Source organism: Haemaphysalis longicornis, unplaced genomic scaffold, assembly GCF_048455015.1.
Source record: "Haemaphysalis longicornis isolate Haplotype H1 unplaced genomic scaffold, Haemaphysalis longicornis Haplotype H1 scaffold_2, whole genome shotgun sequence".
NCBI classification, from domain to species: Eukaryota; Metazoa; Arthropoda; class Arachnida; order Ixodida; family Ixodidae; genus Haemaphysalis; species Haemaphysalis longicornis.
In genome coordinates, this window is record NW_027526295.1 from 51,057,957 (window position 1) to 51,084,042 (window position 26,086).

Below are 26,086 nucleotides of genomic sequence, written 5' to 3' on the forward strand. Positions count from 1 at the left end.
CCGCCTTTTTTCCATCACAATCTTTCACTTGGCCTTGGCAGCTTCACACTGTCGACCTTTCCCCTCTCAAGCTGCTTAGCCTCGTCAGCCTTGCCAGCTCATCTCGCCCGCACGAGGTGCAGGGCTGGTGGGCCAGCGCAGACGCCGCAGAGGGGAAGGGAGAACAAAATACAGTGGAATCTCAACGATACGATTCTCATTGATACGAATTTCGGGATGATGCGAATTTCTATAAGTCACGGCGAAACTGCATTGTTTGCAATGGGAAAAATTTCGGCTCTTACGCACGGGCCTGCGCAGCCCGGTGGACGATACGAACGAACCAGCAAGGCGCCCGACTGCCTAGCGAGCAAGCGACGGCGACGTATGGCTCTTTCCCCTCTTTGTCGCTCTTTCTCCACGAACGGCCGGGCTGTTGTTTTTTCCTCGTGAAAATGCGCCACACACTCCACAGGCGCGCTGACGCCACCGCGAAAGCACCCGCACACTGCACGGGGCGCGGCCAGCGGCGGCAACAGGGCAGCGGCTTCGGTCGCGAAGTGGTGCGCGGCGCTCGAGTGACTGCTTCTAACCACCCTTTAAAATGCCGCTCAAAGCACACACAAAGTTGCTTGTTCGGTAAATGAGCTAATAATGTGGGCGCCCATGAAATATCTGTCAGGGTGATAAGCCTAAACATCTCTAGGAGAGCCAGTAGGCTGTCTCGAGCGCTTCGAAACTGCCGCCATGAGGCGCACGCCTTTTCATTAGCGCAAGCGCGCAAGTCGTCAAGCGTCTCGCGTCATTTTCTGATTGAGGCTCAGGTGGTCGCAAGAGCGGAATCGTCGATGCAGGCGTCAAAAAATCGCACGCGCAACGCCGACGTGCACGAATCACGTGCAAAAACGCGACTTGCGGTTCACGCCTTCACTCTACGGCGTGTAGTGAGCTTGGGCACTGCGAGTGAGGAGACGAGAGACTAGAAAGGACTGCTCGGAGACGTGGAGGTTAAAAAAAAGGCAAAGAAAAACCTGACAAATTTCTTCCCGCTAAAGAGAAGAAATAAACAAAAACTTTTTTTAGTGCTCAATTTTTTAGTCTGTGTTGGTTCATACGAATTTCGGTTGATACGATAATTTTCGCGGTCCTGTGAAATTCGCGATTGATTGATTGTAGGGTTTAATGCGTCGACGCAATGCGGGCGATGAGGTGCGCCGTAGTGGAGGGCTCCGGATTAATTTTGACCCCCTGGGGATCCTTAACGTGCGCCGAAATCTCGTGCACACGGGTGTTTCCCTGTGAAATTCGTATCATGAAGACGTTACTGTAGGCATTTCCTTTTTTTATTTAAAAAGAACTTCACATTTCAGCTAAAGGTGTGCAAATTACACGAGAACATGCTAAATATAGTACCGTATTTATTCGAATATAAGGCGAGGTTTTTTTCCAAAATTTGTATTCTCAAAGTCATACCCCGCCTTATATTCGAAGCTCAGTATATTTTACAGCAGTTTCTTACTCTCCAAACTGCACCCTCGCCTTATATTAGTGACCGCCTTATAATCGAATAAATACGGTACTTTAAACAAGTTCTTAAGGGGGGACGTGGGGATCGGAGTGAACTTTTTTGTTTTTTGGCGTAGAGTGATGAAATTCGGCAAGCACATTGGAAAGCACTCCAAATGGTGAAATTTAAAATTTCATGATGATACCTTCAGTAGTTCTTGTGTTACAGAGGTTTACATGTTGCCCGCTCGTGAAAAGCCTAGCAAGGTATTGACACATGCTAGGAAGTTCTGAATACTTCTCAATTATAGTCAAAAGAACACTACAGGGCAAGACAGTCTTCAAATTTTTTTTACACCCTTCATTTTTTTTACAGAAAAGAATAATTTCACTTGTAACCTATAGGACATAATTGACCTAGCCATAAATTCCACATTAAAAAATAATGAGGCCTAAAATGAAAATCCAAGACTGTCTCGCCCTGCAGAACTCTTCAAGGATCGAAATAAAACAGACAGGGTCAAAATCTGCCCAGTGATTGCCACGCTATCCTTTCCACGAGCAACGAAGAACTCGTAAAATGCACTTTTGAGAAAACGGCTCTTAAAGTTTACGATGATGTCACAATTTTCAAACTGCACCAGCAGCATAGTCCTTGCTGCCGTTGCTTGGGGACAACCTCGCATACCTTTGCCCTTTGATTTGGTGCATCTGGGATGCCTTCCTGGCTCATTGGAGGTTTCTATGTGTAGGCCTTTAGATGGCAGAAGCACCAGTTTTACGCAGAGTGTACCAAAAAGTTTACTATGGGCTACTAGGGTACCTATATTTTACTTCATGTATGCCTAATGCATAGCTGTCTCCAAAATGAAGAGTAAGGCATGGTTTTTTTTTATTAATGTGCCAGCAGACTTTCAGCTTATTTCTGGGTGTCATAACCTTGATGAAGCTACAGCTTAGTACATGAGGCTGTTCAGTGTCAAAAATTATATCAGGGCATCACACGCATAAGATGAGCTATTTGAAGGCAGAATATACATTTGTTTTACATAATTACAACATTAATATTATAAGAATGCCATGCTCTTCTTCAGGCGAAAAAAGCATTGCAAAATGGACATTATAATTGCAAACATTGCAAAAATAGAAAAAAATAGTGACATTAAAATTTTTTAAACGCTGTAACATTACGGCATCTTCTCTAATTATTTTAATACTGAAAATATAATTGTGTAATCCCAGACTTGGTTGTACGAACTAGTTTAGAGCCACGGAAAAAGTTTCTCAAATAAGCCGGGTAACGTGGTTCATTGCACCCCCCCCCCCCCCCTTCCCTACAATCCCCGACGCGCACGTTCACCACGATCGTAATTTAGGTAACCTTACTATGTTTAGCAACTTTACTTTTGCCATTAAATTACACTTTGCGTGCATCAATTATTACTACTCGCGCGCAATAGCAACCGATCCCGCTATCGGCCGCTGCCCGAACACGTCGCGCCAATGCAGCGCGCGCCGCAACTTCTGGCGAGCCGGTCATTCCATTCCTGAAGCTCGCGAGCTCGCTGTAAAACACAGCAATAACTAAGCGTTTTATAACACGGCAATGCGTCCAAAAGTTCACTTCACGAACACCAATTGTACACGGACGCACCGAGTTTCCCACTCAAGGACGCACCACGGCGATGTCGCGGGCACGTTTTCGATGCGTCTTTCGAGCCGCCCACTTCCCTATCTGGCGCACGATCTCAAGCATTATCGCCGCGATAACGATAGCGTCACTGTACGGAATCGCAAAGCATGAAACCACTGAACGGGAACCGAGCCGACCGCGAAACCGAGCGACACGGAGTGCGTGCGAACTGCGCGTCAGCCGAAACGCCCGGCGGCCATCTTGTTGTGGCCATGGCGGCACCCAATCCGGAGAGCCGTCTTAGCTAACGCGGCCGGAGAGCCAATCGCGTGTTAGATTCTATCGGTTGCTTCGTTTCACCGTCTCTCATTTTCCGCCGTTTGTGCGTTTGTGAATGAGCGACAATGAAAGCAGCGACAGGAAATCGGAAGTTGAAGACTCTGCCAATCTAACGCGACCAAGATGGCGGCGCCCGGTGCCGTCGTTCCGGAGCCTATGTTCCGGAGATACAGCGCTGCGAAAATTGCGGTTTTTTCGTCATTTTGCGGAAATAATTTGTCACCTCAGCTGACGTAAATATTTTTCTTTGGCACTTCGCGATCGTTTTCGACGGGGAAACTTTGCAGACGCATAGAATATAAAACGTGCAATCCGAAAATGTGACTTCCGAAAAAACGATTTTTTGGTCACTTTTCGCCATCTGATCCCCGCGTCCCCCCTTAAGTCAACCTGTATTGTGAGACCATCTACTAGACCGGAATTTACCCCGACTATCAGCATCCCGGTCATGCGATTCATTTGCACGGTCACTTGACGGTCGTGTTATCGAACTTCCTCTGTACTTTATGACCATTACTAGATGCCCACATGCAAAAACAAAGCTTGCAGCTGGTAGCATTCCAGACCCACTGTGCTGATTAGGACTGATATGTGACAGGCGGGTTTTATCGTTCAGTTTCAAATTAGGTGTGGATGAGTTAGAATTACAAGCGAGTTTTTTTTTTTGTACATCGAAATGTAGAAAACACCTGTTCTGATAGCTCGCAAGGCAAAGTTCACAGCAAGCGCATGAAGGTTTGTGCACCACTAAATGAGCCCCAATAAGCAACGTCTTTCAGGCACAGATGTGTGCTTTCAATTACCAAGAAAATGGCAAAAGCTGGCCACGTGTTTCTGTTTTACATCTCCTGAAGATATGGTAAACCCTTTGCCTTCCCACGGCTTCAGGGAACTGCACCCCTCTACGGATGCCAGAAGTTTGGCAAGACCTACTGGCTACGAATCCCAACTGCCTCAACCTCCTTCGTCTATCCAGATTAGTCCAGATTAGTCTAGTCTTTTTCTGACTAGGGCATCTGTCATCATTTCAGAGCATTCCTTCGAACACAACATCCACTAGTTATGTCCCCAGCATTGCTGTAAATGACGTCACTTTCAGCACGACGCCACCACCTCTCTGTCAAGACCACAGTGGACATCCACTGGGAAAGTACTAAGTGTTTGGGCCTAGCATTTCATAAACAATTTTCTTCGCATGTGAGCAGCGGTGACGCGACTCTCACCTCAAGGTCGCACTGGTTCTCCAGCCAGCTCTGTCGGTGTCGGTCGATACCGCTAGAGCACCGCTGTACCGCATCGCACCACGAGCAGCTGAACGTGAGCTCCGCCGTGCGACACTCCGCGCATGTCTTCAAACTTAGGCATGCTGAGGACAGGAAAAGGACACACAGTTCATGCTAGTTTTTATTGTCACATATGCAAAAAAATGCAAGGTTCTTTCAGTAAGCAAGGTTTAAAGGAGCTCGGCAGTCTTGCTGCTTTTTTTCTCTACTGATTTCAAATATGGCATTATTTTTTCAGTCGTTCAATTAGTTCCCAAGATAATTAGAGATAATTAGTCATTTTTGGAGGAACAATAGTCAAAACAGTGTTGGCCGTAGAACTGTAATCTTGACATTTTCCAACACTATGAACACTGGTGAGTGCAATAAGAGAATCAGTTTTTCGATGCACCGCTTGGAACTACTTTTACAGCTCATTAAACTTTCGTGGCACCAGTGGCAAGGAACCATTTTGATACGTATTTCAAGCACCAAAGTTTAATGAGCTGTAAAATTAGTTCCAAACAGCAGTCCAGTGTACTGGGGTTGTCTCACACGGCACTGGCCAATCGGCATAAGTAATGCCAAGCGGTGCATCGAAAAACTGATTCTCTTATTGCACTCACCAGTGTTCATAGTGTTGGAGATTGTCAAGATTACAGTTCTACAACCATCACTGTTTCGTGTATTGTTCCTCCAAAAATGACTAATTATCTGTAATTATATTGCGAACTAATTGACTTACTAAAAAAATAATGGCATATTTGAAATTAGTGCGGGAAAAGAAGTAAGACTGACATGTTTCACGGAGTTTACTTAAAAATTAAAAGAAATAGTTTTAAGAGCCATGTCCCCACCTTAAGGGCCAAAAAAGAAACGAACTGTGTCCGACCAATGAACTGCTTCTCATGTTGACAAGGGAAGGCATTTTGTCACGGTGTCTTGTTTGCCAAGCTTATCAACAACACCTTACCCTAGCTCACACGACAAGAGCAAAACTTCCTGCAGACAGACGTGTCTAAGAAACACACTTTTCTGATATGCTCACCACAAAAGCAGCATTGCGTTGAATGCCAATGCGTCAGTGAGTTCTTCTTTGCAGAAAATTTCAGTTTGAAGCAGCCCTATATCACCCTTGATCATCACTGATCAAACAAACTCCATTTTTCACAATTCTAAGTTGAGGTCAGGCACAGAATGACACATGAGGCTCTAGTCTGGCTTCTAGCCGGAATCCTAGCCACTTCTCCGGTGGCTAGCATCCAGGATTTGTTGCGTAACCATAGCTCCGGCCTAAACCAACAACCTTTTGGTTCCGGTTTTCCTTGTCAAACCAGATTCTCTAATGACTGGACACCGAAGCAATGTGCAACAGACTTTTGTGACGTTACAACCAACATTCGCATAGACAAATGTAGTGCCTAGCAAGACACTTGCCAAAAACCTTCGTTTTTGTGAGCTACTCAAGATGTAACAGAATTACGGGGGATGCTTGGAAATCTTGAATGATATGAAGCTGAAAGCAATCAGGGGTGAGACAGCTGAATAAGATTTGGGAGCACTTTTTGGAGCAGCGAAATCTCGATTTTAAAGCAGATGAACCTTGATTTGGAGCAGAATGACATTTATTATGTCACCTTAGGTGCCTAAAAAAATCACATTTTTGGCAAGTCAAGGGGAGAAAGTTCACTTTTTAATCGGTTTTGAACGTACATAACACTGAAACAGCCTTTGAATAAATTTTTTTCTACCAGAGTATCACGAGGTACGAAATGCACTACCTTTTTACAAATCATTTTTAAATTCTTAGGCTCTATGCATAGATAGCGTGGAGTTCCATTGAAAATATCAAATTGAAAAACTAAGCATTTAAGGCATTATAAGCATTATAAGGCATTTTTATTATCATGCAAATGCTGAAATTATTATTTTTGTAATCTCAGACTCGGCTTTACGCACAAGTGTAGAACCACAACAAAAGTTGCGCAAAACGAGGTGACAGTCGTCGCACCCCACCAGCTTTCCCATTTCAATCCCTAAGGTGGACGTTCACGATCGTAATTTGAGTAACGTTGATCTGTTTAGCCACCTCCCTTTTGGCATTAAATTTCACTTCAAATAGACAGATGATAAATTTCACTTCAGATAGATTACTAGTGTGCAATACTAGCCAGTCCCTCTATCGGACACTGCTTGAACATTTTGCGGCGATGTAGCCTGCGCCGCCCTTTTTGAAGTGTCGACCGTCCCATTCTCGCCGCTCGCAAGCTAGCTGTCAAAGGCAGGAATAACTCCGTGTTTTATAACACCGCAATGAGTCCAAAATTTCACTTCAAGCACGCACCGCACCTCACACGAAACACGGCGAATTTGCGGGCACCGCGTTGCTTTTAATGAACTCTGCCTTTCGAGTGGCATAACTTTTCGTAATAGGTCAAACAACTAAATGTAAACCTAGCCACCCCCATAACCAAAACCACTGTAGAAATCTGCGAAGAGTGGTCTGCCTGAACTACGAGCAACTGCTTCGCCCGCCGGCCATGTTTTCCGATCTTCACCTCACCAAGATTGCGGCGCCCAGTAATGTCGTTTCGGAAATACGGCGCTCTCAAAATTGCCGTTTTTTCATCAACTTGAACAAGTTTTGTCGCCTCAGTATACATTAGTATTTTTTATACAGGACTTTGCAATGGTTTTAGAGTGGAAAGCTTTAAAAACGTACAGAATATAACATGTGCAACCTGACTTTCGAAATAACTATTTCGGGGTCAATTTTATGTGGGTTTTTTTATTGAATGATCAATCAATTAAGTTTTACAAACAGCATCACCTTGGAGGTGCTGAAAAATTATGCCGTTGGTATTTTTCCCCACTGAAACTGACGGGAGCGTTAAAATCATTCGCTCTCAAGACTGTTTTGGAGAAGTTTGGCGCAATTTTTCCAATTTTCAAGCTTTTGGAGCAGCCTGGCACAGAACAAATGTGTATCAAAACTGCGCAATATGCGCAGCTGGCTCACCCCTGCTAGTTGGACTTCCTTTGGATCTGCTGTTGAACTTCCCGTTGAACTTTAAGGCTGCGTATATCACCCCTTGACGCCGGGCAGCACCACCCGAAGCTCGCTTTGCGGCAGCAACTTGTCCTCCTCCAACCTGCCCACTCCCCTGTTGTGCCTCACACGCCTATTTTTTGTACCTCACAATTCTCCGCAGCCCTTTAAAGAAATCTGTGACACTTTTCAAGATACAATGACCAGGAGCACAAACATGCAAACTTATTTCAATTTGATGCAAATGAAATACCAGAAACGGAAGCCACAAACTTTAGGTGTTTCAGCTGCCGTCATAGCCCAGACATATCGGTCGTGCAATGTAGAAAACAAAACGTTCGCTGCACTGCAACTCACTCGGCAGGGCGGTGAACACAATGGCCGTGTTGCTGCGGATGACGTCCGTCTTCTTGCTGACCTGGTGGTACTCGTAGATGGTCTTGCGCTTCACGACTGCACACACGAAAAGAGCGAAACAAATACCATGCAATACAAAGTAAGAATAGAATACAAGTAGAATACACAGCAACAAGTGTAGAACATCTGCTAACAGATTACTTCATCAAACAATTTCGTTAACTGAGCGACTACAAACAGACACGTGAGCTCCAGCACTTTAGTGCCATCAAAGGGCAATCGACGGAGACCATACAATTTCCAGTCCGGGTATTGGGCGCGGTTGACTATTCATTGAGGTATGCTGCGTTGACTATTCATTGAGGTATGCTGAGTTGACTATTCATTGAGGTATGCTGCGTTGACTATTCATTGAGGTATGCTGAGTTGACTATTCATTGAGGTATGCTGAGTTGACTATTCATTGAGGTATGCTGAGTTGACTATTCATTGAGGTATGCTGAGTTCCTTTAACCTCTCAACTGTTTAAGACAAATTCAATCATTGTCAGCAATTCTTAAAGCCCCAGGGGATATCCAAACACTGTTCTGTGCAAACACTGCACAACAACACCTCTCAACAGTTCGAAGTCGGTAAATCTGAGATTGTGAACAATTTCTGCGACAGCCACTTTTTTAGGTTTGGTGGTGGCAGGCAGTGTGGGTGCAGCCGTTTGTCCAGTAGCATCAGCATTCTCTGTCATTGTGAAGCCACGTTCGCATACAAAACTAGACACCAATTAAGGGTCTCCCACTACTCACAGGCTTTGTGGGCCTCCCCAAAAGCACACAAGACTTTCTCTTTTTCTTTTTTTTTTTTTCCATTTTTCATTTTGGAGCACACCTGGTTAACTCATTTTATTGGCGGTGAGCGCGAACACAGGCGGCGCTGCGAAGCGCGCCTCCGTGACGTCAGCTTCGGGATTCTCGCATTTGTCGTCTGCTTCACTCAGGATCGCTCTTCCTGCTGTTTCTTTGCGCTCGGTCAACGTCTGATGCTTGTCCGCACCAGAATTGGCGTGTGGGTAACTTTTTATCATAATGATAGGCTTAAAATCGCATACACTAGCTCATGGTGTCAATTAAAGTATAGTTTTGGATACCGCTACGGGAGAAACATTGCCGGCGCCACCCCATTCCTTGCGAAGCCGGTCCTGTGCGGAGCGCGAAGAGTCGGAGCTAGGCGTCAGCTTCTCATGTAAGCATTCGAACAAAAGGAACAGTCAGCTGCTAATAACCGACAACAGCGAAAATGGAAGACCAAAACATATTCTAGGCCTTCAGGGCTGTCGGCTTTGGCAGAAGGCATCACGATTCCCGGTAATCATATGTACGGTAAAACAGTTTTTGCAACCTTGCCGAACGCTCGAACGCGTTTTGTCACATCACTTTACGTTGTCAAAGCATGAAAGTTTGCCGACATGCACTATAGACTGCAAAAACTGTAGGTTGAGTTCCAAATAACCCAGTGTGTATATACGCGCGTGCCGATTCTATACCAGGCATATAACCAGTATGGAGGTTTATTGAGCAAAACGAGTCACGTCTTCGTTAAATTTATAGTAACACATATATGCTTCTTAATACCTGGAGGGATATTTCAGAACATTTTGCACAGCCATATCTTCCCGATATTCGGATATGCGTTATAGGAAAACTGCACTCAAGTGGAGGAGGAGGAGTAAGGGGAGGAGGGGAAAACTTTGTTTAACAATTAAATCGATCTGGTTAGTGGGCCGGGTCCTCAGTCCAGGACAAGAGAGTAAAAGTAATTTTCTTCAAATCATAGAACGCCATCCCGAGTAGAATAGGATTTGTTCTTTGCGCCTGGAAGGATTGAAAAGCAATAAAGAGCTACTTGGAATTCTTCTTTGGTTTCGAGTCTTGCAATATATGCAGGTATACTATTTATTACGTTAGTTAGCGAGTATACCATGCCTTCAACACCGTAATCATGTCATCATTGTTCGAGTTGAGAGTCAGTTCGTTATGATAATGATATAATTACGATAGAAATTCGGAGCACAAAAGCCGCCTTCGAGTACTGTGGACCACGTTGTTTAGGGCGCTATCGCGGTGGCGTAGCACAAACCTTCTCATTATAGCACGCTGCAGATATGCACCTTCTTGCACGCAGCCGTAATGAAAGCCATTTTGTGAAGATGGGAATGTATGCCATACAAAATGAAGGAAATATCCACACGACCTTTGCGAGGCTCCCAAACATCCCAAAACCTCCTAATAAGAAGTTTGTGACGGCGCAGAAAAATTAATGCGTTGGGCAGAAAAAAAAGCAAGAAACATTAATCCGATACAAGACAACAATGAAAGAAACAGAAAAAAGCCGCTTTATTTCCTGCTGTGCGATGAGCGTGTAGAGGCCGCTGCTTGGTACGTAGTATTAGACTGTTGAGTCTTCATAGGAGCATCTCAAAAATACTGTAGGGAAGCCTACACATTTTGAATACTTATCGAGAAGCTCCGATCGCTGATCCTCGCGAATAAGCAAGAAAGGACGAGTTACACACAATCTGATTGATTGATTGTAGGGTTTAACGTGCCGACGCAACGCAGGCGATGAGGCGCGCCGTAGTGGAGAGCTCCGGATTAATTTTGACCACCTGGGCATCTTTAACGTGCGCCGAAATCTCGTACACACGGGCATTTTTGCTTTTCGCCTCCATCAGAAAAGCGACCGCCGCAGCCGGGAATCGAACCCGCGACCTCATGCTCAGCAGCGCAACGAGCGCAACGCCTTAGCCACTGAGTCACCGCGGCGGGTAGTTACACACGATCTTCTGACCGATACTCTGAAGAAAGTTGTTCTCTATTTCTTCGTGTGTTGCAAACTTGTGGGGGATACAGCTTCAAATTATGTAGATGCATCAGAAGCTGGCAAAATAACTGAGTCGCTAGAAACACGCTTTTTAACGCACTACAGCAACGAAGCAGGCGATTTCTAGCCCAGGCACTGTTGCCCCTCACAAGCGGAGTGTAGCAGACGACAGCGGCGCGAATCCCTAAGCCGACGTCAGAGCCAGGGGGCGCCACTCAAAGTTCTCACCGCCAATAGCCCACTGCGCTTCGTAGCAATTTCTAGTCACTTCAAGAAAACTTTTGCTTGCTAAGCTTCACCTTAGGGTTGATTCTGCTCAAAAGAAACTCAAATCGCATCAGAGAGCCCAGAAATGCGAATGGGAACATAAAACTTGGACCACGGCTTTACACCTGGGCTGCAAGGCACATTGTAGTGAAAGCCAACACATTTCATACTACCGAGGGGCCTCTATAGTGCACCAAAACCTTTTATACACACACATCACTTTCTCCGCCCACCAGGGGTAAGAAAAAATGGCTGTGGCAGAGGCCAAGAATGCAGCCTTCACCCCCGTGTTCAGAAGCATAGAAAAAAGGCAAAATAGTTTCCCACATTCGACAGTCTGCTATCATTGTGGTTCACTAATGCTAGACAAGCAACTGGTCAAACAGAGAGATCCATCCACAAGTGGCACTCACAGAAGACCATGCGGTCAAACATGTAGGCGTCCGAGATTCCGACTTTGACCGGGTGGCTGCGGTCGGGGATCTCCGTCACAGCCATTGGCAGCTGCAAAAACACGCAATACATGTGCACAGTGGTTGTATGAAACAGAAAGGGCAGTGACACACCAATCATTCACTTCAAATGCTAACTTTCTTTGGAGTTCAGGCTGAGTGGTAAGCATGTCTTCCCATCTTCGTTAATTTACTGTCATGCCAGCACAGTCCATTGCACACACAGAACACAGGTACAGCTCAAGCACCATTTTTACTTCTGAGCTGATCAGATTTTTTTTTTTGGTTTCCAAATACATGCAGAAACTCTTGCCAGTTGGATTCCTGCAGCACACCCATAATGGCAGGAGCATTCATAAACAACTCAGTCTCAATGCATTCTTGAGAGGACATGATATTGGTGATGTTGTGAACTCTAGAAATGGCATTCTGTCAAGGTAGAGGGGAAGGGGATCTCCTGGAATTTAATTTTCTACTTTATTTTGCCAGCAGCCTACCCACCTCAAAAAAGTAAAAAAGAGCGCGATGGACAAGGGCAGACAAAACACGAGTAGACTGGACAAGCGCCTCCAGTCTAAAATTTAAAAAGGATTTCTTTTTAGACCTACCCATCGTTCGTACAGCTAGAAGGGTTCGCAAAAAAGTAACTGAGAGCCCACCATCATGACCAATGAGTGGTCTGGCGTTCTAAATTTGTCACCCCCCCCCCCCAAGAGAAGCATAAAACATCAGCCTGGCCGCACAAAATGACAGTGGTATCCATCTACCCTGCACCCTTAAAGGGGTCGCGAAGAGAAAAAGCATTTGTCTTTGCTTAATTTTGTCTGCTTCAACGACCTTTGACAGGGTTCGTACAGGCTTCAAAAGCAAACAAAAATTCAAGGGTTTTCAAGGACTTTCAAGGAGCAGAAAACACATTTCCAAGTACCCCATCTAATGTTTTATCCTGGATTATTTACAACTTTTTCAACACAATGCAAAATTCCGTTATTGCCCAATTCCTAAGCACGTTAGTGCACATTTAGATAGGCGCTAACGGGTTCGTGAATGCTCCCCCAGCTTTATTTTTTTATTTCATGGCTGGTATTTACAGGTTTTTCTTTTTTCTTTGTTTTTCTGACGCTGTTTGATTTCAAAACTTAGTTCATGTTGCCTGCATGTCCTGTTTTGTCAGCAAGAGCATCAGCTGGAGCAAGTGTTGCTTCAAGGCAGGACGAACTATGTGCACGTCCACCATTTGCACGTACAAGCAAACGTAGATGGAGCGTATGAGGCACAGACTAGACGGAAGATGCAAGATAGAGAACAGAAGCTGGCTTTCACTGGATTGTATCACGATATGAATTGGATTGACAAGTGCCTGCTCCCAATGTTGCCTTGTAATAATGAAAATCCACCAAACGTAATTTCACACAATACACTGAAACTTGATTGTTACAATGTTTCTTTACATTTGTTAACACCTAAAATCCATGAAAAACACTTTAAATTCTTGTGAAAAGGCAGGGCCATTGATTCTCTCCGGAAAAATCATGGGGCCATTTAAAAATTCCAGGACTTTCCAGGCCTTGAAATTGACACTTCTAAATTGAAGGGTTTTCAAGGTTTTCAAGGACCTGTGCGAACCCTGTTTGAAGAACATAAATCCCAAATATTTTCACAATTCATTGCTTCTGGAATTTAGGAGACGTTTTTGAAATTCTCGTTTTGAGGCGCATCGCAAGCGACCATGCGCACATCGTCGGTTGGCAGCACAACTAGCAGTGACATCACAGGAAGAACATTCAAAAGTTAAACGATCTTCGTCTACAGTCTACGCTCGTTACAGCGGATCCGGCAACAACATACTTCCGGTTACAACAGACCATTTCTGTTGGTTTGTAGTCCCCATGCATTTTAAGTGGAGTCCACTCCGCTCATAATGGACCCAGCAATAGCGGACTATCGGCTGCAACAGACTAAATTTTAGGCGAAAATTGTTTTGACTGAATGCTTGTAGTGAACTTCCGCGGTGCCGGCACACGATATGCTTTTTCTTTCTTATTTTGGCAAGGAAACTTATGTCCGGTCACATTGTCAGCACCCGGGCCGTTGGCACAGTCAAGCCAAGCCAGTGCCGCTGACCTTTTTTTTGTTTTTGTTTTGTTTTTTGTGCGACCAGCAGCATGAGCGGCAGGCTAGCTGATTTCACTGACGGATAAACTAAGCATGATTAATGCTGTCGAACACGACGAAAAACAGGCTGACATCGCCAAAAGTACAGGTCTATCTAAGCAGACGGACCGGTCCGTTCGACCGTCAAGAACAAGGCCGCTGCCGATAAACGCGACTGGCGAGATAGAACACCAGTGCTCTCGAATACGCAAAGTGATGCACTCGGAGTCGAGTCTGCCCTCCATCTTCACGGGTTTTTTATGTAATACAGAACTCGGGTTCAGTGAAGCTCGGCATTTATTATTCCCACGCATGCATCGTTCGCACTCCGTCCAGTTTTAAAAGGTAAGAAATTCCTAAAGTAGGAGGTTGGTTCCCATCCATTGTGTGCAATCTGCCGGTGGCCGTGCACAGTCCAACTGGCAGAACTTTCGAAATTTACAGCTGTCCATCAGATTATTTCGTATCAGCTGCTTTAATGCCCAGACTACAATTATAAGAGCGGAATCTGTCTTGGGGGAACGTCAAGCAGCAATCTGATTTGCTTGACAAACGGCGCCTCGTCACGAAGGGTTTTAAAAGAGCCTAGCTAATTCTGCTGGCTACGACTGATTTTATAGCGGGTTAGTAATTGCTCCTTGTCATATTCTTGCTTTCTTTGCTAAGCTTGACCGCATGTGCTAGGCTTTTTCCAAGTGCCGGTGCTAAGCTTCGAAAACAGGGTTTTTAGGTGATTCTTTCCCCCGCGCGAACGCTGTGCAGAGGTGCTGCAGGCGCGTAGAAAGAACAGTGTCTGTAGCATGTATGTGCAGTACTGGTCAAAGTTCGCACTTTTGCGCTCGTATGCCTCCTCCTCCCCACCCCCAACCCTGGTCGGATACTGCATACTTCGACTACAGCCGGCGTTTTTTTCTGAATTAAGAGGGTCCGTTGTAATGAGCATAGACTGTATATTGTTCTGGACAACTGCAAACCCAATATTTTAAAAATTATGCATCCTTTACTCATTTCCACAAACAGTTTTCGATCGACGTGGGCAGTGTCGCGACAGCTCCGGTTATCTGGCAACCAATGTAGCGGAACGCAGACCTATTGGTTGTTCACACGATTGGTGGCCAGTTTCCCTGGTGAAGTTCACGTTGTTTTGCCGAATACTCTTTGGAATCATACTTTAATTGCATCAATAGGCACAAAACCGCTCAAGGAAAAACAAAAAAAAAATAAAAAAAAGAGGTGCCCCCCTGTGCAATTCGAGCTTGCGGCCTCCGGGCCAGCCCAACGGTACGGCCAGCCTGCATTGAAGTCGCACACTTTACCCACTACACTATCGAGGGGAGAAATGCGCACAGGCAGAAAATTGCGGCATACAAGCCACTTCCCATTTGTAACCCAACACTGTGGTGTTTTTTCATAACTTCTAATCAACCGAGAGCTTTAACCCCCAACTTACTGTTGAAATGATTCTGCAGTAAGCCGTTAAAAGCATTGTTTATTTGAGGAAACAGGAAAGCAAATGCACTGCATGATGGCGAGAGTTGGCGACTCGGCGCTGTAACAGTGCGTCCGACCCAAGACAACAGGGGGCAGGAAACCCCACAGTGTTGTGGTATTGTTTTGTATGGTCTCCCTCTCTGTCGTGCTTGTCATTCGCACTGTTTTTTTCCTCCGCCACGCTACACCAACTAGTCCAAGCTTCCGCATGAGTAATCTATGCGTTTGCAATGTTTCTCTGCCGAAGACCGTTGCGAAGTGCCATAGAAAACTAGTTGAGGTTACAAAATATGTTGGCAAGTCAATGAAAACAATGAAAATATTTGAACGCTGTATCTTCGAAACAGCACCACTGGCAATGGCCATTTTCGTACTGTCGGATCAGTCGTGCCATCGTGTTTTAATTTCTGACTTCCTCATTCATTGCTGCTTTCCCACAAATGCCCAAATGCTACAAAAAGGAAGACAGTGCAAGAAGCAACTGACAGACTCAGAAGCACGATTGACACTCCAGCCAAGACTGGCTCAATACAATGTGGCAGTGCTTAAAGAACGTCGTTTCGCCTGAAGGAGGAAAGCAATGCATGCTAATACCAGTTAATGTCAAAATTGTACAAAAGGAAGTAACACACACTTTCCAAGAAAGTCATTTCAGGCATGTTGCCCATTAGATATAAGCTTTCGACAATCACAGTAATTTGGTAGCCTCTGGGCATAAAACTGCTGCTTCTGTACCCCACACACCCCCCACAACGAAGCCTTCACCCCCACTATAATTTCTGTGTGCCCTCGCAAATTTCGTTGCAGTGCCATTTAACTCGCAAGTGAAGGCCCAAGTTGAGCGGCTTGACGATGCCATTCACGAGGGACCTGAGAGGGCCCTCAAAAGGCTTTTCGTAGAAGCAAAAGCCTTTAACTGGACTGTTCACACCCCGTCAGCCACTCCGCCAATTGGTGAATTTCAGTCAGTAGCTAGTGGGCTAGAAGTACATGTTACAATGTTAGCTCGTGTGCAGCGCCCCCACGCGGCGCTGATAGTTTTGTGTTCAGCCGTGAAAGCCTGGCACAGCGGCGAGTAGCCGGTTTGTGAAAATAAACACAGTTCGTTCTCGGCAAACGGCTTGGCATGTTCTCATGTGTTTCGCGGGCCTGATGGCCTACTCCTGTTCACGGTAGTTACTTCCTACCACTCGGCCATCCGTACTTCTACGCATCTAACAGTACAGGTGGAAGACAACCTCCCAGCCTGTCTCAACATAATCCCAGAACACTTCCTTCTCAGCACAATCCCACTACGCCCCAGAAGCAACACACTGAGCCGCAGTCACATGGAAACAAAAGCAGTGAAGGCCCACTCACATCTTTGTAGATGAACACGATGTCACCACTCTTGTGCAAGACGGCCTGGAACGTGTAGTTACCACCTGCATGCAAAGACACTGCAGTCAGCCTGCGTGCACTCAAACAACTACACAGGTGCAAGTCAAGTCAAGTCACGTCAGGACAAGACAAGTCCATTTTTATTTCCAGATAAGACTGGGCGGTTTCGTGGATAAAAGCCGCATAAGCAGCTTGACAAAGCACAGGGAAACCTCTCTGGGCACGTTGCAACACAGTGGCGATAACGACGAAGACGATGATAAAACAAAACGACAGAGTTACGAGGTCTTTGCGGGAAGGGGGCGTTCCGCAAAGGACTAGGCCGTTCAAAGAGCACGACACGCAGGGTGTGATCCGTAGTCGCTTGTTTTCCAGTCTCACTCAAATGAAAGACACTCGGATACAGCAAAGTGTGCCTTGTACTAACAATAAGAAACGCTGTCGAGATACCACGAAATCGCCTTTCCCAACCAGTAAAGCATTACTTCACATTTAGGGCAAGTAGAATACAAAGCCATTTGGAAGCACAAATGCTTGGTGTGCACTTATCTCACAGAAGTGCCACTGCATTGCTTGTGTCATCTTTTGCCCGAATATTTGCCATCCTTCCAATGCACATGCTCGTGAAGTGAACCGCTATTGTTTTACCCAAAGCAAGTGCTCGAGGGACATGATGAATGCATGTTCCCAGCAACTGAGCAAAAATAAAACAGAAAGTGCGCTCTCACCGTCGGGCTTGTCCTGTAGCACTACCTGATGCCACTCCACCACAAAGGAGGTGCCTGCGACAAACGAGATCATCGCGGTGTCAACTTCCCGGGTCAAACGCAATGCAAAAAAACAAAAGAACGACAGTAACTCGTACGACACATGGAGCACATCCCACACTGTACCGCCATCCCACATTAATTTCCCTGGCATACCAGCAAAGTGTTCTTGTGCAATACAACGCAACATTTTCCCTCTCACGTTCCCATTTTTGTCTCTTGTAGGTCTCTCCACTCAATACGACAGCAGTTCAGACAAGCACTGTCCATCCCAGTGTTCTCACTGAGTGGTCACTGTGTCCATGGAATGCATGAATGATTGCTGCAATGCTAATCTGTTGCATCTTCCCAGAAAAGAAAAAGGGGGATCTCCACAAATGCAGTGAGCGAACACACTGCTGCTCCTCACAAAACCACTCACAACGTTTGCTATCAGCACACGACTGCCCACATGTGGCGATTTCAATAGGCATTCAATAGCCATACTGCATTAATGTTACCATTCACAAAACAAAAGCATGTTGGGGTTTGCAAAGTAAGCACGGTAAAAAAAAAAAAAGAGCAAAGGTGTCCAGAGATGTATACGAGGTTTTTTTAGTCGGGTCGTTCCATGCCAAACGTCCCAGCTGTAAAGGCGACCATCACGGATTTCTTCAGTAAAAGTTGTGGCTCACCCTTGCATGGTCTGCAATGCTCCCTCAAAGTATTTTTGTCGAAATTTTTTTTTCTTTTTCTAGCCGCTTTTTTATCTTGACGGTTTAAAGCAAAGTTAGGTCTGGCAAAAAAAATCATAAAAAATTCAGATCTTCTTCAGTCGCCATCATTGTTGCGTGGACATTATGTTAAAGCCCTGGACCGCCCTATATGGCATTTTTCTAAGATTTTTGTTTTTTTGTTGTTCTCATTATGCCATTCCGAAAATACACACTATTGAGCATTTTCAAACTTTTTTAGAGAATACAAGCACACTCTCTAAGCCTATGAATCATTTCTTTCTAAATATCATCATTGTGGACAATTCGTTAAGAAATATATTGACACTGAAAACAGGAGAAATGTGCGAGAAAACATTTGTGACATTTGGGAAAATTTCCTTTCTGGCCCATATTCACCCCTAAATTGTGCATTGTCGTGCTCGTTGCAAAAGCATCAAATACAAGGCATTCGCTAGTACAAATCATCGCAGTTTATTTCAGAAAGTTTAATCGAAACAGTTTTTGTTGCGACCCACAAAGCTTAACTGGTCGTCCACGTTCAGAGTGCAACGGCTCGACTTTCTCTCACCCTCTGAAACACGGCTGCACTAGTACGTGACAGGACGCAGTCTTCCCACTCACCGTTGTCGACGTACTTGATACAGGACTGGTTGCTGCTGATGGTCTCGAAGTTTGCCATCAACGGGGCGATGAACTGCGTGGCGGCTAGCCACACGTGCAGCATGTAGCCCGTGAACAGGAACCCTGCACACGGGGAACACGGGAAGCATCAGAACCAGAGAGTGTAGGGACATGACAGGAGGGGAAGCCCCCCTTCCAAGGGCGGCCACATAATGTCACGAGCGCTTGGCCTAGGTTAACGGGGCACACTGGTCATGAAACGTTTCTATTTTGCTTTCCAACGAATTTCGATGAAACTTCATGGAACTGCTCAGCTTTTTTAGCTGATGTCACATATCCAATTAGTTTCGATGTGAGGCAAGTAGTTTACAAGTTAATTAAAAATCTTCCTTGATTGTTCTTGAAAACAATATGGAAAGAACTATTCAACAAAAATCACCAGCAGGGCATGAATAGGTACCAGAAGCTGTGGAGAATGAAATGTAAGATGCAGTTTTTTTGTTTTGTTTTGCAATCACATACAAGTTTACATCAATTCTAATTTGTATGTCTGAAGTACTCCTGCTAACCATTAAAAAATAACACTAATTAAACAACTACTGAAACACAAAATGCAAAATCTGCTTCCCTTATTGGATGGTTCAAACATTCAGCTTCCAAGTGCAATAGAAATTATCTTCCTAGCTTCACTACATGCTGGGATGTACCTCTCGAAAATTTCCTATCACTGCCATACCACTCATGATAAAGTGGGGAATTATGAAAAAAAAAAAAAAAATAGAGCTTCAGTGACTTTTATAAGTGCCTGGTACTGTTCCAAGTACAGAATTTTCGGTGGAAAAACTGTGCAAATCAAGAGAAAAGTGATTCCTAAAAAATTGCTTTTTTGGGAAATTTTTCTGCCCCAGCATCTGTCGCAGGAGAAGAAACTGCGCTGTCGCTGCATTCAGCATTTGAGTTAACAGCCCCCGAATGAATTGTGACTGCTATCACCTCATCCATCAGGTGCCACTACCCTCTCCTTCACCGTCATAGCTATAAAGCTTTGTAGTTCGTGTTGGCTTTCATTAACCTTCATTAACCTTATGCCCGCAGCAATGGACCCTTTCGCCTCCTATATATAATCTTGCTGCTTGGCCCAAACCACCATCCCTGCCTCTGGCCGGCAACTTCATGCAGGGCCAAGTCTGCCACAGCAAACAACGCTTATTCAGCTCAAACATACTGGTGCCATGCAAGCTTGAAGAAATGGCCACGCTTTTTTTTTTGCCACCCCTACAAGCCCCATCTGACATGAAGGCCCCAATCTATCCTCTTTCAGTTGGTGATTCCACATGTGAAAGTGTTGCTGTGGACATGAGCCGTGCTGCTGTTGAGGGCCTTACAAAGACCACCCGGGCATGTCTCGAATGTGCAAGACCTCGTATGTTGCAAAGTTTGTTTTTTGTCCCCATTTTTATTAAAAAGAGAAGAGAAAATGCTTATGTGGCCAATTCCCCACTCACATTTGAGAATCAAACTAAGGGGCATTTAGAATTCCACGGACACTACCTAGTGCACAAGATCTCAAATGCCATCCTCGCACCAGCAACACACTGCATGCTCTCAACCAAACTCCCCGACAGAAAAGTAAGGATTGTGTAGACGCCTGCCCATGCTTCCACGAAGGGCAACGAATTTTCCCACCACAAGGCCCGAGAACTTGCCGACCAGGCCTCGAAGGATGTGGAGAAACCTATTGGCCTCGAGGACATACCGTGGCGCCACCAACGCGTGACGTCACTTGTAGGATGCCGAATCGTGTTGTCGTCTGCTACAACACATTTCCCGTGCGTATGCGGAAGCGTGTTTTTTTGTTGTGGCCACCGCCTCCTTGTGGATTTGATGCAAATTACCAAAAAAGTTGTCTGTAAACCAAATAATTCGCGCAAGCAATCAGCGACTCGCTTGTTCCCGGCGACACCGCCGCGTTTAGGTAGTTGCTACCATCGTGACCCACAGCTCTTACATACACAGTCAGCTAACGCCAAGGACGATGCAACTGATGCCGAGAAAAGTACACTGTAAATTCATTATGAAATACTTGTGACGGGACATGTGTGTGCAAGGAAACACTTTGTAACAGCGACGGAAACACGTCACTCACTTATGATCTCACTGCGCGAACTGCTCGTATTGCCTGCTAAATGAATTACTACGCGAGAAGGGTGATCAGATTGCTTCGCCGCACATGCTTTTATTAAAAGTATTGTGATGGTCTGCAGTTTGGCTTAATCACTGCCTATCTCCCCCACCATGTTTTTATAGTCATTCCCGGATTTGATTAACGATCACTGCCGTAGCCTGTACTCTGCACTTTACTTTTCGCGACTTGTCCGCAATGTATGAACGGTATGAACGGAAGTTTTTAACGCCTTCGAGCGAGTTTGGACAAGGCTATATTTAGTTTTCGTTAGGTGCTCGGCGTGGTGATTTATAATTGCAGCGTGTTTTGTATGTTTACAGTGAGCCGGCCTTTCTCAAGCATCAATTTCGAAACTCACGACTGCTCACAGAAGGCGAGGCTGCATACGAGGCGAAACACGTCGTACCCCAAGAAGTTGGAGGAACCCAAACACAACACCCGCGTGCGCAACAGCTCGCAGCCGGTTTCGGATGCGCGTAATCGGATGTTGGGAACTTTAGGCTTGGCGTCGCAGCAGATATTTCATCACCGTTAGAGTTGCGAGTGACAGTCCTTAACAGAACGTTTCACCGCGCTGGGAACTCTGTAAGCGCGGTGATTTCCGTTGAAGCGATCAACGATCAAGATACCTGCACGGCCTCGGCCGATTCTTGCGCAGCACGCATAGCCATCCTTCGGCCGCTCGCCGCATCGTGCGTGAACGGGCCAGCGCTGCCGGGACAGACCTCCGCGGCCGGTCGGCGTAAATCGCGGCAGATATTTGAGCATCTCTTTGAAAACCACACCTGATGACACTACCTATCAGAATTTTCCATCACACTAACATCCACTTTCACCAATCTGGAACTTCTTTTCCACGACTTGTGTGATTTTAAAATCCGGCGACAAGTTGTTGCTGCCGCGACCTGCGTTGGTTCGAGCCGCACCGTCGGCCGTGCGGGCAGGCACGGCGGGTGCGTGTGCTTCTGCGAGCAGTTAACGCTTCACGATTTCCTCTTTTATACATTTCTTGCAAACAAGGGAAATCTAGAAACTTCACTCAGCGATCGTCGTAGTCCACATTGTTGATCGGGGAAACAACCCGCTGCTTACGCTTCGGTCGCATACATAATACATCACCACACTCCTGGTGTTTGCGGATAATCTACCACAGTTGATACGGTTATAAAGTCCCCATGAGGTTGCACTGCGCTTGACGCACTGAGAATTAACTGCAAACGAAGGAAATAAACACGAAAATACTTTTAGAACGCGCTTCCTAAGCGAAGTGTCACGCACTGCAAGCCAACCACGCAGCAAGATAGGAACGGTGATCCTACAAGTGACATCAAAACGATCGCAGCGCCAGCCTCTCCAGTGGTGGGCCTCGCGGCCAATACCTCTTGTAACATACCACAAAATAACACAACATAAGTGACGAACTTTCCTGCGACCTCACCCAAACCCCATGAAAGGTCAAGAAACAACCCTTGGACTCCTACAAACCAACACCTTCCCGCATTCAGTTAGGCTACACCAGATATGCCCGATCCAATATCCAGCAGAATGCAAATATTGCCAAGAGCCTGGTACACTAAGACATATTATCCTAGAGTGTAAAAAAAAAGAAGGACCCACCACCCCTTCCCCGCATTTGAAATCCTCAAGGGCAGTGGGAGACACTGCTGTCCAGCCCCTGCCTCTCGGACCAGCTCCTGCTCACTGAAAGGGCAGCCGGTGCTAAGACAGCTCATGGATTCCTTAGAAGAGAGAACCACTCCTACAAGAACACCGTAAATGCTCCGACAATAAACGTCTCTCTCTCTCTCTCTCTCTCTCTCTCTCTCTCTCTCTCTCTCTCTCTCTCTCTCTCTCTCTCTCTCTCTCTCTCTCTCACCCCATCACCCCACATCACCCCACACTTCTAGCTAATAAATGTCTCCGCCGGTCTCCACCCACTGGCCCCAAATAGCACGGGTGCCACATGCAAAAACAACCTAATACAACGACACTGCTGAGGCCTTGTGTATCACCAAGGAGGGGGTTAACAGCTGCATGAGCCAGCCACGTCCCGTCAGGGCCACAGTTCACGTTCGCTATGAAACCTGCTGCACGGGTAATGTGCTCGTGCCCATTTTGCAACTTTTCGCTGTCCCGTTCTGGCAATCAGAGCAGAGTTGAATATTAATTACAGAGCATCGGCGAAGGGGAGGAAGAGACTTCTGTGTATGCAATGAAAGACTCCGTGCAGATACACGGCTCATCTCTATCGGGTCAGTGTACAACCTGCGTGTCCCAGCGTACAGCTCTGCCATGCTTCCTGCCGTTTTCCACCACGAGCAGCGCACTCACCTCCAGTGGCAATGGTGATGTTCCGCACGGGGTGTCCGTAGAACGGGAAGTCGAACGTCAGGTTCACCGTCTGCGGGGAGACAGAGAGGGAAGCGGCATAAAGGTAAACAGCGTGGGAGAGCAAAACAGGGGCATGCGAGAGAGCGTCATCTCTCCTCATTCGATACAGTCAACCTCTACATTAGTAAAAATAAGCCATACAGTGAGCGCTCGAAAAACACTCCAGGAATCGAGTGAAAATCAACAAATTTTGAACGGCGTTCTGCTAAGATGTGGATAGGTGTTACTGGGAGCTTACGACTTCACAGAGTATAATGAGCACAGGAAGACCAACCGAATAACAAAACAGGCTCCGAGGGGCAGGATGAAAAGTAGGATAAATGGAGAACGCACTGGAGGGGTATCATGATGGCATTCAAGGGCAAAGAAAGGAGGGCGATAATGGAAAGGGTTTGCGACGGTTGGAATTCTGAGGTTTCCGCCTTGCAGAAGCAGAAGACTGCATGTTCAACTAATTCTTACCCCATACACAAAGCCCCATTTGGTCACAGATGAAATTAAGACAATGCCTAAGGGAAAAAATGGCAATCACTGATGGAACAAGGCACAGAAGGGCAAGAATGTGTTAAGTGGGGCAGTGGCGCGCCGTTTCGTGCTGCAATATGAAGCCAACCTCATCCCATGCCAGAGGAGGCCAAACTTTCTTTGTAAGGATTAACATCTATGAAGAAGGTCATTTCTGGATAGCAAGTTAGCCACACCAAACTGTGTTTTATTGATAGGTCTCCTGTGAGCCTCCCCCAATAACTGAAACAGGAATCCAAACAGCCTTTTTGGCCAAAATATTAACTGGCTTGATAAATGCTTTTTTATTTTTCTGCACGTCTGTGTGCCAGCGGTTGTTGATCGGACCGCCTCCTCCAATTACCGCACACCTAGCGTAACACCCCATTGGCTCTGAATGTTGTCTGTCGCAGCCTGAAATAATGTCCCGTCATTAGGCAGGTGGCATTTCGCGCAGCGGACTACCGAAAAATACCACCAACTTTTTTGAGTTGAAAAGGTGTCGGGCAAAAACCTGCTATCTCCAATGGTTATAATGTTATTGTACTCCCCGGTGAAAACATTTGTTTTAGTTCGATAGATTAGGAAAAAAATTACGCCCACCTCCCCTCGTGGGAACCCTGGTGTGATGCGACGCTGAGGGAGTTTCAAGCGCAAGCGGAGAGCAACTGTCGACCGAAAGGCCGCCGGAGAGCGGCACACTGGTTATATGCGCAGCGCGCCCGAAGGAGAAGAGACCGCGGAGAGAGAGAGACAGTGCCGCGGCTATGACGCAACACAATCCAACACAATCCACTTTAATCCAATCCAATCGAATCCAATCCAATGCCCCTCGCAAGAGAGTGTTCGCTATCGGAGAGGAGAGGGGGAGAGTGGCTGCGGACAACAACAACACGCAGGAAGGACAGGGCCACCGAGAAGAGATGCTCTCAGCAGCGTCGCATCTAAAATCCCCAGCACCCAACAAGCCCTATCTGGAATTAAAAGTGTTAGGAATTAGGGTGACAGTGATCCACTGTGTTCTCATGACCATATACATAGGCTGTACTGCCAGAACAAATGCGGCACAGCTGCAAATATTTAAGAAGAAAAATGCCTTGACATGTTTTCTTTCTTAAAGCTTCCTGACTACTTACAATAGTTGGAAGCATGTTAACATGACACATTCCTCGAAAGCCAACCTAGGAGAAATTTTGTGACTTAATTTCTGCCCTCTTTCGATTTTCTTTCTGATAACACTGCCTGATATGCACTAACCAAACTTGTAGTTTGTCTTCGTGGCTCCTTCAAGCATGACTCAACATCAAACAGACCCTTTACTAGCTCGTGTATGCCTCTCATAAGAAGCGACTTACAGCGGCCCGCCGGTGCGAAACGGAGAGCATGTCGTGCGTAATGACGTGCTCCGATGGCAGCGAATCCAGGTCCGTCCACAGGCTCTGCACCACGGCTGGGTCTTGGTAGAAGGTCGTGTTGTAATAGTCGTGGTAGTCCTAAGCACCGAGGGCAGAGGATGGGGGGGGGGAGAAAGAAGCAATGATGAGCAGTCAACAGCAACAACAAAATTCCTCAGTGCACCTAAATCTGCTTAGCCGCTTTGAAGGCAAAGAAGCCTGGCGATAGTTATTAACGTCTTCATTGCAACATCGCATTTGCATGTCTTTCTCCACGTTCGTTTCTTTGTTCTTTGTCTATTGGGACGAATTATTTCGATCAGCTTCTTTTACAGTTGTGTGAATTAGCAAAGCGGTCCCATTATCCCCTCAAGGCTCCTGCTTCCTGTCCAATCCCCCAAGAGTGTATGTGCTGACAAAAAAAGGGACAAAAATGACAACTTTTGTTCTACCACTCGCAACAGGCTGCAATAGCAGTCGGTGCAGCATCAGGCTACTGTTGTGGGGACACGGGTTCAAATGCCACCGGAACACACGTTTTCTATTCATTCATTCGTTAGAGTGGCAGCCATTTTCTTGACCGGACGACACCAACAACAGTGCTTTTTCCCATAGTGGGGCACTTAAGGCTTTCTTCACCTTTAAAATACAATAACATCCCACACAGTCTCACAGCATTAATTTTCCAATGTTGGAATGTACTTTCCGGGTTCGATCAGCCTTATAGTACTCGAATTAGCTTCTGCACAGCGTTAAGCTTTCTGA

The 26,086-nt window shown here is 46.0% G+C and overlaps 1 protein-coding gene across 1 annotated transcript in view; it reads right to left on the bottom strand.

Moving 5' to 3' along the window:
* The window catches only part of LOC144168881 (plexin domain-containing protein 1-like), a 78,434-nt gene that overhangs the window by 21,730 nt on the left and 30,618 nt on the right, over nucleotides 1-26,086 (bottom strand). Inside the window, exons 3-10 of the mRNA XM_077697873.1 lie at nucleotides 25,283-25,420; nucleotides 23,364-23,433; nucleotides 18,848-18,970; nucleotides 17,472-17,525; nucleotides 16,723-16,787; nucleotides 11,680-11,770; nucleotides 8,126-8,221; nucleotides 4,681-4,823 (exon numbers count right to left, since the gene is read on the bottom strand). Of these exons, the coding sequence (XP_077553999.1) occupies nucleotides 4,681-4,823; nucleotides 8,126-8,221; nucleotides 11,680-11,770; nucleotides 16,723-16,787; nucleotides 17,472-17,525; nucleotides 18,848-18,970; nucleotides 23,364-23,433; nucleotides 25,283-25,420 (780 nt within the window). The remainder of the gene's footprint in view (nucleotides 1-4,680; nucleotides 4,824-8,125; nucleotides 8,222-11,679; nucleotides 11,771-16,722; nucleotides 16,788-17,471; nucleotides 17,526-18,847; nucleotides 18,971-23,363; nucleotides 23,434-25,282; nucleotides 25,421-26,086) is intronic.